The 15,843-nt window shown below is 38.0% G+C and overlaps 1 protein-coding gene across 1 annotated transcript in view; it reads right to left on the minus strand.

Moving 5' to 3' along the window:
- Positions 1-15,843, minus strand: part of LOC139736269 (protein FAN-like) — a 60,673-nt gene that overhangs the window by 38,728 nt on the left and 6,102 nt on the right. Inside the window, exons 4-13 of the mRNA XM_071647002.1 lie at positions 13,127-13,220; positions 12,404-12,517; positions 11,618-11,803; positions 10,006-10,077; positions 7,369-7,477; positions 5,747-5,840; positions 4,342-4,504; positions 3,659-3,813; positions 2,788-2,963; positions 2,247-2,378 (exon numbers count right to left, since the gene is read on the minus strand). Coding sequence (XP_071503103.1) covers positions 2,247-2,378; positions 2,788-2,963; positions 3,659-3,813; positions 4,342-4,504; positions 5,747-5,840; positions 7,369-7,477; positions 10,006-10,077; positions 11,618-11,803; positions 12,404-12,517; positions 13,127-13,220 — 1,295 coding nt within the window. The remainder of the gene's footprint in view (positions 1-2,246; positions 2,379-2,787; positions 2,964-3,658; positions 3,814-4,341; positions 4,505-5,746; positions 5,841-7,368; positions 7,478-10,005; positions 10,078-11,617; positions 11,804-12,403; positions 12,518-13,126; positions 13,221-15,843) is intronic.

A 15,843-nucleotide genomic window follows, 5' to 3' on the forward strand; every position in this document is an offset into this window, starting at 1 on the left:
GAGAAATGCATTACGTGTGTGTCACATTCACAACGGAATCAGAGTCATTATTTTCATGTGTCTTTAATTTGTGAATAGCAAAATTCGTGAAAATAAAAACTTTGCGAAATATTCGGTGTATACAGCATTTATGAGGAGCATGCAGACGGCTATTAAAGCTATGATCAAACATTGAGGAAGAGCTGACTTGGCTATAACACACATTTCCCATAGACATCTGCCTGAGTGTACTGGGGACGAGTCTTCAACAGGTTAAGCACTAGTTATCTGAGCAAGCTTAATGCTTACATGAAGATACTGGCATTGCTGCACTAAATTTTTGAAAACGATTTTAAAAAAGAAAGGTTATTTTCTTCTGTAGGCCTATAACTCTTCAGTAATTTCATTTGTATCATGTAATGTAATCACATTTGCAATGGTATATTGGCCTATACGAGCAAATCTTAAGTTCTTCTCAGTGTTTGACTGAAAAGGATATTGAGTGAAAGTGTTTGGCCGATGAGATTACAAGTCAACTGGGAAGAGTGTTCACTATTCACTTTTTGCAATAGGTGAAGCTGTGAGTGTGCTCCCATACCAGACTTCAAAAGCAAATAACTTCATCTGCCTGCAAAACTGCATTCAGAGAAAATTGCTAACATGCATTTACAGAAATTGCCCATATTTCATCATGCAGACTTCCCAACCTTTCTGACTGAAAAACAGAAATGATTTGGCTCAAAAGTACAAAAGAAAGAGCAGTTCCCACAGGAGAGTGTAGTAAAATTATCCAGAAAAATAGGAAACTCCTGTTGAAACAAGAGCTGGGAATGGCCAAAATTCAGATTCTTTCCTCTAAATTCAGAATGGTTGGGAGGTCTGCATCATGTGGTGCCTTCTGCAATTAGGTCACAGTGCTCTGTCCTGGGCCAGGGAATGTAGAGTTGAATGTCACGGAGCACAGTTCAACTCTATCTACAACTGCTCACATCACTGCCAACTTGTAGGACTACGTGTCTTCGAATCCAGTAACTGTAAAAGTTGATATTTCCGCAGGACTAATTTTTCGTGCTCAGCCAGGTAAGATAAGTTTTGCATGTTTTTAATTCCGCGTAATCAAGACATTAACTACTGGAACATATGGCAAGTAAAAATATTTGCGTGCTTTTATTTTCGCACTAGTTTCTGGTTGTGTGAAATGCATGAAAATTTCAACACTGCAAAAATGTCCACGTTTACATTATACAGTAGGTACCATGAACATCACTACAAGAAAAGGTTATATCCTCAACTACACATGCATATATCAAGATATATCTCAACTGGATATGATGATTCGCCTATGCTAAGTTACAAAAAGTTCACAAAACTGTTGCAAAATCAGACATTAAAGGGTTTTTTTTTTTCAAATTATCCCCGAAGAAATATTCATTCAGGGAGAAAAGTCTCGACCTTTAGTTCCTTTATATTTACTTTATGCATGGTAAGATTAGACATATATTGTTCAGTACAGTTGTTTGTATTTGATGTGATTTATTTGGTTAGATGATATAAGTTTTGTGCATTGTGAATAAGGAAGACCAATCTTCATCATCATTATCATCATCATCATCATCACCACTGCAATTGTTGTCATCATCATAAACATCATCACCATCATTATCATCATCACCCATATCAACATTATAACCATCATCACCATCACCAGCATCATCAGCATCACCATCATCACTATCATCACCATCATTACCATTATCACCATCATCACTGCCATCACCACCATCACAACCATCATCACCTATATCAACGTCATCACCACCATCACCATCATCATCATCACCAGCATCACCATCATCACCATCACCATCAACACCATCATCATCACTATCATCACCATCATCGTCATCAGTAGCATCACCATCATCACCATCATCACCATCATCAGCATCATCATCTTCATCATCATCACCATCATCATCACCATCATCCACCATCATCAACCATATCAACACCATTATCACCCATATCAACATCATCATCATCATCATCATCATCATCATCATCATCATCATCACCATCACCATCACCATCATCATCACCATAATCATTACCATCATCACCCATATATACATCATCATTGTCATCATCATCACCAGCATCATCATCACCATCATCAGCGTCATCAGAATCATCAGCATCATTATCATCATCATCATCATTATCATCATCACCATCATCATGTCACTCTACTCATGTGAGTATCTTACCATTGTCTGCCTTCTCTGCCTCGCTGCCTTTCTGCTTGTAGCCAAAGATGAGGTCGATCCACTGGTGGAGGCGATGGGAGACATGCTCACTCTCCAACGCCTGCCGACACTTCCTGCAGAAGTCCACCTCGTCTGGGGCAGAACCATCCAGATACAATGTCAAACTGAGGCACTAATTTGCCAATTCTCTTACCACTCACTTATTGAAGCAAATAGAAATATCACTGATTATACAATTCACGAATTATTTGAACTTTTAATTGCCCTTACATGTGTTTCTCTTGCTAATTGTTACTGTTTATTTGGTGTCAATTTCTTGATATTCATTAAACTGTAAAGCACTTCGAAACATTTTTGTAACAGGTGCTTTACGAATCAATCATATTATCATTATTGTAATTATTTTTAGATCTGGGAAGGATGGACAGATAACTGGAAAACACAATGTTACTGTCATCCTTCAGGAGCAAGGGCATAAAAAAACAACCAAATAAACAAACCAAACCAAACCAAACCAAACGAGGGGGGATCAAGAGCTCACCATCAGCCCAGGGGGGCAGGGCTACGTTGGTTACCGTGGAGCCATCCTGGCACGTGCCAAGCTTCAGGCCTTTCCTGTTGATCAGGAAGTCTGCCATCTCGGGCTGGTAGAACTCCGGGATGACTTCCTTCACGTCTGAGGGCAGCGACTGGACGTTGCTCCACGTCTCGGCGACGCTGTCGAAAATCAAGCATGCACTGGGGAGTTGACTCTACAAACGTGCCATGCTTCCCACCCATTAATGCCACATAACAACTTCCATGGCACAAGTAGCTGAATATCACAAAAAACTTCTGAGAACTATCATATCGACTTGCATACTATTCTCATTATTCTCACGGGTAATGATACCTAATAATGACCAAACATATACCAATTCTCCACGACTATGTATGTAAGCAGCCATTACCTTGTAACAATAACAGAAGGGGTGCAAAGACTGAAATGCAAAAGTCCATGGCATCTAACATTCAGCATGGACTCGAAAGTCCATTCTACAAATGTTAATCTGACACACAGAGTGTGTGCCACACAGATAAATCATTGGGAAGACATGGCACCATCTACGAGTGTAGGAGACTCCTAGAATGCAAAGGCCCCTGGATGATGAAGAAACAATCTCAATGAAGGTTTAGCTGCACCATAATTTGACATTACGGAGTGTCACTCATAGCATCATTGAAAAAAAAAAGAGAGTACAAAAGGGCTACATCGGTTGCTACACACACACAGACACAACATTATCATTCTCCTAGTGGCAGTCCTTATCTTACGTAGCAGTTTACACAAACCTTCCTGGACGACGGCATTGCATCCTGCCGACTGAATCACAGAGTAGAGGAAGGGTAAGGGGGGAAAGAGATAGTGTTACCTCTTGAACAACCTGTCCGGTTGGTCGAACCGACCATTTTGCAGGCAGAGGGCGTGCTCCGGGGCCACCCTGACCAGGTAGTAGAGGACGTAGCCGGGCGTGGAATAGTGCGAACCGTACAGGAATTTGGGCTCCGGCATGTCTTTCCTTCTCTCCTAGATATCCAAATTATAAACAGAATTTACTGAATGGCACCGTCGCTTGTGGGAGCAGCAAACAACATCAGAGTGAGGCGAAGACAGCATAAGACTGGGATATCAAAGAATCAGAAGCTGATAAGACTATCTAACACGACATAACGAGGAATACTTAGGACTGGTTGCAACTAGAAAATCATTTAGATATCCCAAAATGCTTGATTCTGACTTGGATGGTTCTGAGTCTTACTATCTCTTTTCTTCATACCCTTCATCTCTTGCAATAAAACAAACCTCAATTGTAATCATTCTCGACCATGTTCGTATCGCATTATGATATTGATCTCACTGCATTAGCACCACGATTAGATTTTGCATCTACATGTACATTTTTCACCAAGAGAAGTGATGCTCTGTTCTCTTGTAGTATGATTCTAGATTATTTCTTCATTTCTTTTTTTTTCTACGATGGGGGAGGGGCAGCTTCACACAACCAATGAAACAAAGTCTTCACACTGCAGAATAGACTCAATACTAATGGCACACCTTGAAACGTTGAAGTCGTTCGGGGTTAAGGGCACCAATGGGCTTGCTGAGGTCACGGAAGGTCGCAGGGTCGCTGAGGTCAAGTTCAAGGCTGGTGTAGTCCGCTAGGATCCAGGGGAAGACAGGGTACTGGGTGATGTCATTCACGCTGCGGTCTGCTTGACTGATGATGACATCAATGACCAAGGAAAATATGTCAAGTCACGACATACAATCCAACACACTGGAAATCTATTGGTCTTTCACTCCTCACATTTTTATATAACCAGCAGGAGGATTCTACTAATTATTCAGCTAAATAGTATGGCACCAGAAAACCAAATACTTTGGGATTGCTCATTTTTCCTTGAGGATCCTATGGAAGTCATAAACAGTATTCCTGCATTTTCTAATGATATATGTGTATTACAAATGATATTACAAATCATTTTTACCCATATTCAGGATATCGTCGCGCACATGGCAGAATGTTGTTAACGCACTTCCCCGCGCATGGCAGAATGTCGTTAACCCTATGCGCACTCCCACAGCCTAGCAACAATCTGCCATGCGCAGGAGAGAGTGTTAACGACAATCTGCCACGCGCACGTAATCCTCAGAAAGATGATCATAATCAATGAGCCTGTATCATTACTTTCTCTTACTTTTCCTCTGGTATGTAATTTGTTTGTTTCTCTTACATATTAAAACAGTCTGAAGGACCTTTACCAATCTTTGACCCTTCACGCTGTCAAGGGGCTATGAGGATTTCTGACACTTTCTGTTCTTGTTTTTGTTTTTAGTAGAATAAATGGGGAATTGACACTTGCGGTCAGCATGCCAAAGCACTGAATTCTAAATACAAAGCATGCTGTCGTTAAACAGCTCACAATTATTTCTCCAAGAACATAGAGGAACAGAAAGCCACTTGATGCAGCTACATGTACGACACCAGGGCACCGTTTCACGAAAGTTGTCAGCGCTGACAATTACCATAGTAACAGTCAGTGACAAGGGCGTCTCAACCAATCAAACCCAAGGATTTTACTGAAATAGTTAGCGCTGACAATTTGTCAGCGCTGACTATATTGACGAAACACCCCCCAGAGCTGCTATATAACCTCTGCAGATCTTGATGCATACTGATGATACACAGAAAAATCATATTCTACAGGCAAAATAAATCAACAAATGCATAAATATGGCTTGTTTTTTTTCTCTTTTTTTTAAAGACTGAGAAGCTTCACATACTGAATGGGCAAAATCAGGTTTACATAACTTTTTTTTTTCTTTTGATACTTAAATCACACCTTTTTCTTGTGGAAGAAAAAAGAATCATCAACATGGCAAAAAGTTACTGGTTGGCAATCCTGCTGTACAACAAGCTTCATACAGCTGCTGGATATGGGACAAAGCATAAACTCACCTGTTTAAGTACATGAGGTAGTCAAAGTTTGAGATGACCCCGTTCTGCCACAGTAGCATGACATTCTCCCGTCCAGACTCTTGAAGTCTCACGCCTGGTATTCACACGAAGACAAGACACATTACTGAGTTTATATCTCAGTTTTGCTAAGTTTGAGTTTGCGTTCACGACTACATGGCCACTGAGGGAGTGCTTTCATGCATACAAGCAAGCAAACAGGGGAATGCCAACTTTTTTAGCCCGTTGAGGACGGACTGATTTTGCTACAACACGTATTTCCCAAAGACACTTGCCCCAGTATACTCGGGACTCGTCCTCAACGGGTTAAAGTCTCATATGAAGGGCTAAGTGATGAAGATAATACACCTCGACCACAGGTGCTTCTGATGCCGTCTGCAAACAAACTTGAACCAGGGACCTAATGATGCAGAGTCAATGGTCTTGACCACTGAGCCACAATAGCTACACCTCAAAATTTGATCGGCTGCAATGAAATTTTCTCTGAAAATATTTTCCTTCCTTCTCCCATCATGGATGCCCATGCAGCAATCAAAGTTTGGTCACAGAATATTTAACCCAAGCTATCAGTCCTAATATGATGCCATTACCATTACCATTTTTTCCCCCACAGAGATACGTTGGGGAGATTTGATAATAACTTTAAAGTCAGAAGTAATTCTGGGAAAGCTAATATACTGTTTTGATCAATCCCATCACCACAAAATAAAAATTTAATACTAGTACTTCCTAACAGAATTTATAAAATCACCTCTAATCAGAGTGTGTAGGACCCCAAACTTTGGCTTTATGAATTGCAAATGAATGAATCTCTATTCTCAAAATTTTATGTGTTTGAAGTGAAAACAAACGTGTAATGGATCTTCATGTGGTAATTATGCTCAAACAAACTCCTCTGGTTGAATGAAAGAATGACCACTTATTTTCATTATTAGGCCCTATATTGACAAGTTTGTATATCTCAATATGAATACATTGCAAATGTTTGGGTTTTTTTAAAAACTTTTTTGAGGATTCTATCTTCATAGCATGTGTGCTCCCATCACTGACTGCAGGAGACATGTCTATAGAGGGCGCCATGTATGCACAGTGTTTATGTGCAATTGACCGTGCATTGAACTTGCATCTCTTATGTATCCACTGACTAAACTTTTGCGGCCTTAATTACGACGTTTAACTTGTTGTTCAGTTTCTTTTCAAGATATTCGCCAAAGAAAAAAGAACAAAAGGCAAACTCCAGTTGACCATACAGCTAATTTCAAAAGGAAATATGAGCTGCAGGAAAAAAACATGCTTTGTAATGACATATACCCTGTAGCTGTCAATTACATTAATACATTCTGCTTTCCAAAAATGACTTTGTGTCATTAATGCTCATGAGAAACCTCACTGTACAATGTTCTGTCCGTGCTCCAAAGCTCTTAAAACTGGAATTATCAGTAATTAATGTGAACAAACACACACACACATAAAAAATTCAACATTTCAAACTATGCACATATATGTGGTTAAAATCTATTGCATTCATTCATGCCTGCCTTCCACTTTTTGTTAATCAGTTTTCACTTTTATAAGTGAACCCTAAGCAGAACAGAATCACTCACCATTTTGCTCAATAATCTTGCTGTACAGAGCATCCCGTTCCTCTGGCTTGGACAGGACGAGGAACATGTCTGACTGAATCGATGTGTCTGAGCAGAAAATTTCCAGACCCTGCAGCGATAAGAATATGAAAGATATTATCATTATCCTCAATTTCAATACAGCATTCAAACTGAGTAAATTGTCTTGTTTTGTTTTGTTTTTTTCCTCTGGCAGAGAGGAACAGAAAGTTTACCTGCATCATTCAACTGAAAAGCATCCTAAGATTTATTAACATAAATATAGATGCAGATTACCATGATGAGGGTCAAGGGCCGCAGTACACAATTTCAAGTTGACATTTATACATACATGGACTTGAGCAACATAAAGAAGATTCATATCACTAACAGTGACCTTGAGGTGATCAATACAGACAGTGTTTAAGCAACAAATGGTGTCTATGCAATTTCAGGAAAATCTAATTTCTTTATTAGAGCAAGTCTAAATATCATACTAAGTATGCACCAGATTGAACATATTTACAGCTGAAAAATGAAAAAAAAAACAAACTCCTTACTACCTTACTACTGTAGGAGGGGTCACTCCCTCCTACATCCTCCCACCACCCCACCTCTACCTCCCCCCCCCCCCCCCCCCCCACTCTGTTGCTTTGTTTGGCAGTGCTATCACGCCACCAAAAAAAAAAAAAAAAAAAAAAACTCACTCCTAGCTGCTCTCTGCTCTTGGCATTTGTGCAACTCAAAATTTAAGTATTCAATTACAGTCAGTGACAATTGGATACTATGGCATAAACAGCTGTTTACTTTAAATGAAAAAGAGCTCTTCATTCATTCATTGATTTTTTTTTTTTGCATGTCCCACAGAAAGGAGGATGAAGAACTATTGGATAATGCACTGTAGTCAGAGTCCTACAGTTCAGTTTCAGTTTAGCTGAGGAACAAATATCTAATCCTCGCTTTGAAAATGTGGATATCCACATTGGTCTTTCAAGACAACCTCATGTCAAGAGGCAAAGGGAAAAACAGACAAAGAAAAACAATCACAACAAACAACCCTACCAGGAGAAATCATTATTCACTATTCCGTATATGTAAATAGGATTTCAGTGGCATTACAGAAAGTTTTCCAAAAGTATCAGTACAACATTTCCATAGCAATGAAACCACACACCAAACCCAGCAAACTTCCTGGTACATCCCAAAACAAAGAAGATCCTTTGATGATCAGACAGGGGTTCTTGTACTGAATCCCTTATGGTGACTGTGATAGTTTTTATGCTGGAGAGACAGCCAGAAAATTTGAGACCAGGAAGAAGAAGAAAAAAAAAAACACCAGCAGAAAGATGAAGCTATCAGATTATCCTACTTCACAAGATGGAAAAGAAAGGAGTCCACTTCCTACATGCACAAGTCTGCAATCAATCAGCAGCCATGTGGCCAGCCGAAGTCATCACATTAAAGGCATAATTTACCATTTGCAGTTGAAACAAAAATCCAGCATTAGTGCTTCAAAATAGTACTAAAATGTGAGTTAGGGATAGAAACAACCACTGTAAAAATTTGAATCCGTATAATCTATGTAAGTGTCGTTAAATACACAAAATGTGAACAATAGTTATAACAAAAATGTTTCAAGACTAAACCGTGTACAGTTACGCTTTATTGAGAAAAACACTGATATCTCCTTATATTTTAGGCTTTATTGCGAAAATTTTATATGGTAGGATGTTTTGTGATACAACAGACCTACACATATGCATCAAATGTGATATCTTGAACAGTTTTGAAATCACTGCTCCCAAAGGTAAACCGGACCTTTAAAGGGGAAGTCCACACGATTTTCATAATTTCACATCATATAATACATAAATCCATAACACCACGCATAGATTTGTGGAACTTATTGTGGTCCTTGAGCTAAAAAAAACCCCCAAAAAACCCTATACTCTGAACAACCATAAACAAATTATCAGTGAACAAAGATGATGGCATTGGAGGCTCATATATTTCAGAAAAGAATCAATGTAATTCCATTTGCATTACAATACAATTTACGCAGTAAGCCATGTTTTCTACCTTTGTTCTGCTTCTTTGAGCTCCCACTTGTGTTTTCTTATGGCGAAGCTGCTATATCATCCTTGTTCACTGTGATTTGTTATAAATGTTGAAAATATCCTTCTTCCTCATCCCAATCAATACAAATACTGAAACTCTGTGCCCAGTATAATCAATATACAGTTGTTCAAAGAAATATAAAAGTCTGAGGTCTCGTTTAACTGAAAAAGAGCTCCATCCTAGCAGATGACTCAACCAAACCCACAGGAGGGATAAGGGAGGCCTTCTACATTTGTAAGGAAAAAGGGAAAGCAATGAACTGTGACCTCGAACAATACACATTCTCTTCGATATACAATCCCACTCCCATAAATTCTCATTGAGTGCTATGTATGTCGTCTAGCGGGAGAACTTTGTTCCAACAGTAAGATCTGATGAAGTTTGCAGGTCTCACAAAAAGTATTCTTATACTAATAACTGATTGTGCAAAAATAAACTTTCAAACACCATTTACAATTGCATCTCTCTCTGCAAAAAGGGGGTGAAGAGAAAAACAATGGCTAAAAAAAAGAGAAATCATACCACATGTTTGAGGAGAAATCTTCGTTTGACAAGTCTCTTGATGTCTGACAGTTTGATCTTCATCACTGGCACCTAAGATATGAATGGGGAAAACAAACAAAGGCATCAATGTGTGAGGATCTCCATTAAACACTGAATGTTACACTGTGATACAAATCTCTAATTATGACGTACTGAAAGATCTTACCAGAGATAAATCTCTCTCTTTCTATCTCTGCCTCTAACCTCTCTAACAAAATTTGAACCATCAGCAAAAAAAGAATGATCCTATACAAGTGGCTGCCAAACACTAATTATCTTCTGCACATATACGGATCCATAGACATTTGAAACATGGATGTGTTTCCATGGACATTTTATTCAATGACTAAATAGGAAATCCCTGTCCCCGAATAATTACTTTGAATATTAAAAATTTAGCTTCATGACATAGGCAATTTTCTTTCATTGCTACTCTTTGACTGAAATTCCTGCCTATTTAAGAATCATTTGTTGCATCACATTTGCCACATGCTAATTGTACAAAAGTACTATTTGAAATGCTAACATTCACATGGCTCCAAATATTTGACACTTACTGAGGAGCCTGTGCCTCTATCAAAACTGTTGACTGCGCAATGCAAACCATACATTGAAATCATAATGAATCAACGTGAAACAACTTGATATCTGATTTCTCTCGTTTGTTGCTTCTGATTAGCTAATGTCAACAGTGGGTACTATTTTTCTTTTCTTCTTTTGTTTTATTTTTTTTCAAATGAATGTAGCATAGAAAGCAGGTTGTTCAATTATGTATCAACTAGAGCCACTGAATTGTAGAGTTCTGAAGACCATTCTCCTCTGACTACAGTGCACTATCCAATAATTCTTCATCCTCCTCAAGAAAAGGCACTACACATGTACATTACCTCCTGCACAAAAATTTTCTTGACACATAGTTTGATGATGCATCATAATTTTTTTTGTTTGCATAAATTATCAACATTAACAGGCATACAAGTATTTATAGAAATAGCACTGAATAAGCAAAAAAAAAAGAAAAAAAAAATCATATGACTCAGTCCGATAAATAATTCAACTTATTACTTAAAGCATAGTACAGTTCGACCTCGATTATCCGGCTTCCTTTTATCCAGAAATCTCTATTATCCGGACGCGTTCACGCAGTGAACAACTTTTTTTTTTTCATCCAAAAATTGAGAAAAAACAGTGATTTTAAACTCAATTGAAATTTCTACAAAACTCACACGATTTACCTACAATATTCCCAACAGAACTAATACAAATTCACACCGCATTATCATCGTAATAGTAAGCAGTCATCACCACCGTTGTGGGGTACGCTACCTGCCGAGCTGCCAGTGCACTGGGACGGCAGCTTGGACGGCAGCTATACATTAACATTGTGTCTCCCATATCCGGCCAATTCGCTTGATCCAGATGAGCGCTGGTCCCGACATGGCCAGATAATCGAGGTCGAACTGTTCTATCAACTCCGTGTGGCCAATTTGGTCATATTCTAATCTTTGTAAGCCACCCCCACTGATGCTAGGTAAGAAATCAGTGCCCATCCAAGAAGAAAAAAAAAAAAGACAAGAAAAGTAACACTCACTGGTTCTACATTGTTAAATGGCTGGAAATAGAGTCTATCTGAGGTCACCATGATGCGACCCGGATTCACGACGAGTGGAGTGATGCGTTCCCCCACCATCTCCATGGCGATGGTCTCGTACAGGCTGTCCAGGCGGCTGGTGTCGAAGCTCACACGCTTCTGGCGCGAGAAGACTATTGTTGCAATCTGATTTAAAGAAAACATCCACAAAAATGTGTAAACCTCAACAAGCACATGAGATGACTGACATGCAAAGGTAAGATGGAGCAGTTAGCACAAGCAAATAATTACAGAATTATGTATCTTTTAGTAAATCTTAAAGGGGAACAAAAGGAACATGCAATGATCTTGTTCAGAAATTAAAAGGAATGAAATATCCTTTTCAGTACCAAAAATGTGAGAGATGTTTGAGTAGGTAGTGAAAATTAGAATGTCACATAGTCAACTGGCATCCTTTCATTAATTCATTCACTATTTCTTTGAGCATACATATATATTATAAGTCGTACTGATATTGCTTCAATGTGGTCCACACACTCTCTAACGAGCACTAATTCAAAGGGACCATTTAAAGGAATGAAGCTTCTGATGAATTATTCTTTTTGACACAAATTCTGCCTCACAGGCACTACCTTATTCAGCAATTTGTCACTCTGTCAGCCGCTTTTATCACAGTTTTGAAAGGCTGAACAACTTAAGCAAATAATATTAACTTTATATGTCCAAAATCTATTGCCATGATTACCTAGTGCAAAGGGCAGACAATGCCCTTTACGGTAAACTTACCATAGCATCTTGATCTGCCATAGGGAGAGTGGCTGCTCTGGCCAGCTGGTTTGCGGGGTGCACTACATCCTCAGCAGTGCCAAAGTTGAGGGTGAAATAATGCCAAGTCTCACCCTGGTGAGAAATATTTGGTGGATTGAAGTTTAAACCTTACGACACAGGGCTAAAGCAATGTCAGACAGATGGTGTGATGGAAATATGCATAAATCTCTCTGAATTTAATTTTAATTCCTTTGTGCTACAGTACAAAAATGTCTGTGAAGTTACATCTAAACTTTTCATCCTCTTGCCTGACAGTGTGAGAAAAATGATGCAATACGTGTATGTTTGCTCCGCTTTTATCTCTTAAGACAACATCTGATAGAATTCCATATACTAATGGTAAAAAGCTATTACAAGTAGATTTTCTTTTTCTCAATAACATGGTATATCTTCTTCAAAAGAAGTTCCTGCAATACAAGAATAAGGTAACCTACACAAATACTGCTCTGCATAGCAAGAGCTCTGCTGTGGTTGAAGTCATATAGTATGATACTTGATACCATAAATTTCAGGGCCATTCACACAAAGGTTTGGCGCATTTAATGGAGGACAAGTCATGATGTAAACATGCGACCTTTACTGTTCAAATCTTCAAATCATCCATGCTTTACACAGGATGAACGCAACTTTCCAGGAGGCTTACTGAAGAGTAAGTTGCTTTTATGCTAAGCATTTACGCACCTTTTTGAAGTGGTAGGGTCCAATCTCATTCCCAGCTTTCATCTCAATCGTCTGCTTTGTGTGGATAACCAGTGTATCCCGCTTGGAACCAATTCTGACAAAGAATAAGATGTAAGAACATTATCATTCGCACGTTGCTCAATACTTTTTCAGAGTACAAGATGTAATCCATTATTGATCGTTTGAAGGACACATGCTGTGCCAAGTTGATTCTCTGCAGAAAATGTGATGTTTTTAAAGCAGGATGCAAATACACATTCATATCTAGCAAGTTAGTCTTGCAAGTAGTCTTTTCAAAGGTATTCAACATACATTCAATGTTGTTGGTGTAACTTTTAGGGAAAGATTAGACCAAAACTCCTTGTTTCACAACACACTATTGCAGCAGACTATTTGCACAGCAAGACAATGGTATAGTGTAAATGATTCATGTCTATGATTGCCTTTACTAATTTATATATTTTATATATAGATTTTACACTGAGGAGATTTATACAAAATAATATTGGTTGCCGATTATGCCTCCTACTTGCGACACTCAGACCCTGTATAGACAAAAACAACTCTGTCCACCTTACAAAAGGCTAACTGTTATCATCTCAATTCCTTTACAATTCACCAATATGAAGAACAAGGAGTACTACAGTCTGGTACTGTGCATATTTCATTTACTAGTAACCCATTGAAGACGAGTCTTGTAGCGAAATCAGATTGTCCTTTACAGGTTAAAAGTACTTTTCATATCTGCCTTTGACAGCACATTCCTACTATTGTCACTAAATGTTATCATTTTAATATGGTCAGTTTCACGGTAAAGGGTGTAACTTTCAATTTTTAGCCTTTTGGCCCACCCTGAACACGTAGATTTACAGATCTCAAAGATTTTTTCCCATGTGAGTCACCTTATGAGTAGCCACCTTGGGTAGCATAATCAGGTCCAGGTATTGATGCGTTTTGTTTTGACAGTCACATATGTCCCCTAAAAATGACTATTTTGTAGCATTGAAATTTATATAACATTTTTGAAATGTCAATAATTTTCTACAGCAACTGCAGAGATCTAATTTTTTATGTTAAAAGCATAGTTGTATAGTCAATTGAAATGACCAAATTAGTTTGGTTTGTATCTGGCCCTTTGTTTTAGAATGCTATGACATCAAATTTGAGGTTTCGGAGGCTTCATTTTCCGTTAACATTTGTTTACAAACTTTGATGGACAGTAATGATCAGTGGATGTGTTTTGGTGGTATTACTTTCTTTTATGCTGAAAATAGTAAGGTACAGCTAAACTTTAGACTTACATCAAAGTTTACTTGATTCTAGGGCTATTTGAAATTTTGTGATAATTTTATTCCATCAAGTGAAATTTCCGTTAGCAGTTTTGAAGCCTCCGAAACAAAGTGTTCAGTCAAATAATATGAATATAGATAAGAGAAGCGACCTAATCTATATGTCAAAATGTAGGATATGGGGCCCTAACCTAATAGACCAAAAATAGTTAAGATCCGCCAAACTCTTTGAAAATAGGAGACAATACAAATTTTCCATTAACACGTGAAGCCTCCGAGACGCATTGAAGCCTCCCAAACAGCAAAAACATCTTATTTGACATTTCTGATAAATTCTTTGAGTGTCTGCCCCAAATTATGCCATGAAATAACCAACAGACATGGACAGACAACAAAAATAATAAAAACATTATGATACTGCAATAATTTTTTGAGCTAATACACTTTATAGAGAAAAAGTGGTTTCGGAGGCTTCAAAAGGATGTTAACACTGCATTTTGTGATTTTCTCTGGACAAAATCAAATTAGATTTATTGTTCACCCACGCAATGATCGCTTATGACATATCTAAAGATATTTAATCACATTCTGTTTTCTGGCGGCTTTGTTTACTCACCAATATAGATTTACTATACGATTTACCTATTTTTCTTAAACAGTGCAGACGTGTCACACATAACTCACCTTTTCATTCAGCAATAAAATACTGGCAGATGAGGATGTTGCCCCACAAATATGTTTAAACAGTGTATATCAACCAAAAAAGACACAATTTACCCATCACTTTCTACATAACATACATGATTTTCATAAAAACATATGGCATACCAAATTAATTTTCCAGATGTTTCGGAGGCTTCATTTTATGTTAACAGCATGTAAATGGAATGTTTTGATTACAATTTTGTAATTCTAAGTCTATCAAATAACTGTTTGGACTGAATGAGACTTAATGATTCCCCAAGCAAGGTGTAGATAGTTGTTTAAATGTATGAAAAGCATTTATTTTGTAGGTTTCCTTTTGAAACAATGGAACAGGCTAGATATTGTGAGTAATGAAAGTGACTTCCAGCTCGCGTGCATGCCCACATCATGCAACAGTAGTGCAACAAAGCAAGTAGTTGTGGATACATCAATGTTCTTAAGTTGGATAACTCATTTTTACTCTTGAGAGAAGTTGAAGTGTTGTGACCATATTTGTATCACTCTTTTGACTGGTTAGACTTTGTTAATGAAGATCAAACAATTACTTGATTATTTAGTGTTAAATACACTTTTTTTTAAAGAACTGAACACTATTCCTGTCCTGAAGATTCCAGGACTTTAATAGATGGTTATTCAAGAGGGAAGCATACACTTAACTAAGAAATATATTACTTTTGAATTTAAGGTTGTATCTTTTATGCATGATCAAGAGCAAATGGTGGA

The sequence above is a fragment of the Diadema antillarum genome, unplaced genomic scaffold (genome assembly GCF_040938485.1).
Source record: "Diadema antillarum isolate AM-2024a unplaced genomic scaffold, OU_Dant_1.0 scf00000028, whole genome shotgun sequence".
In the NCBI taxonomy this organism is placed as follows: domain Eukaryota; kingdom Metazoa; phylum Echinodermata; class Echinoidea; order Diadematoida; family Diadematidae; genus Diadema; species Diadema antillarum.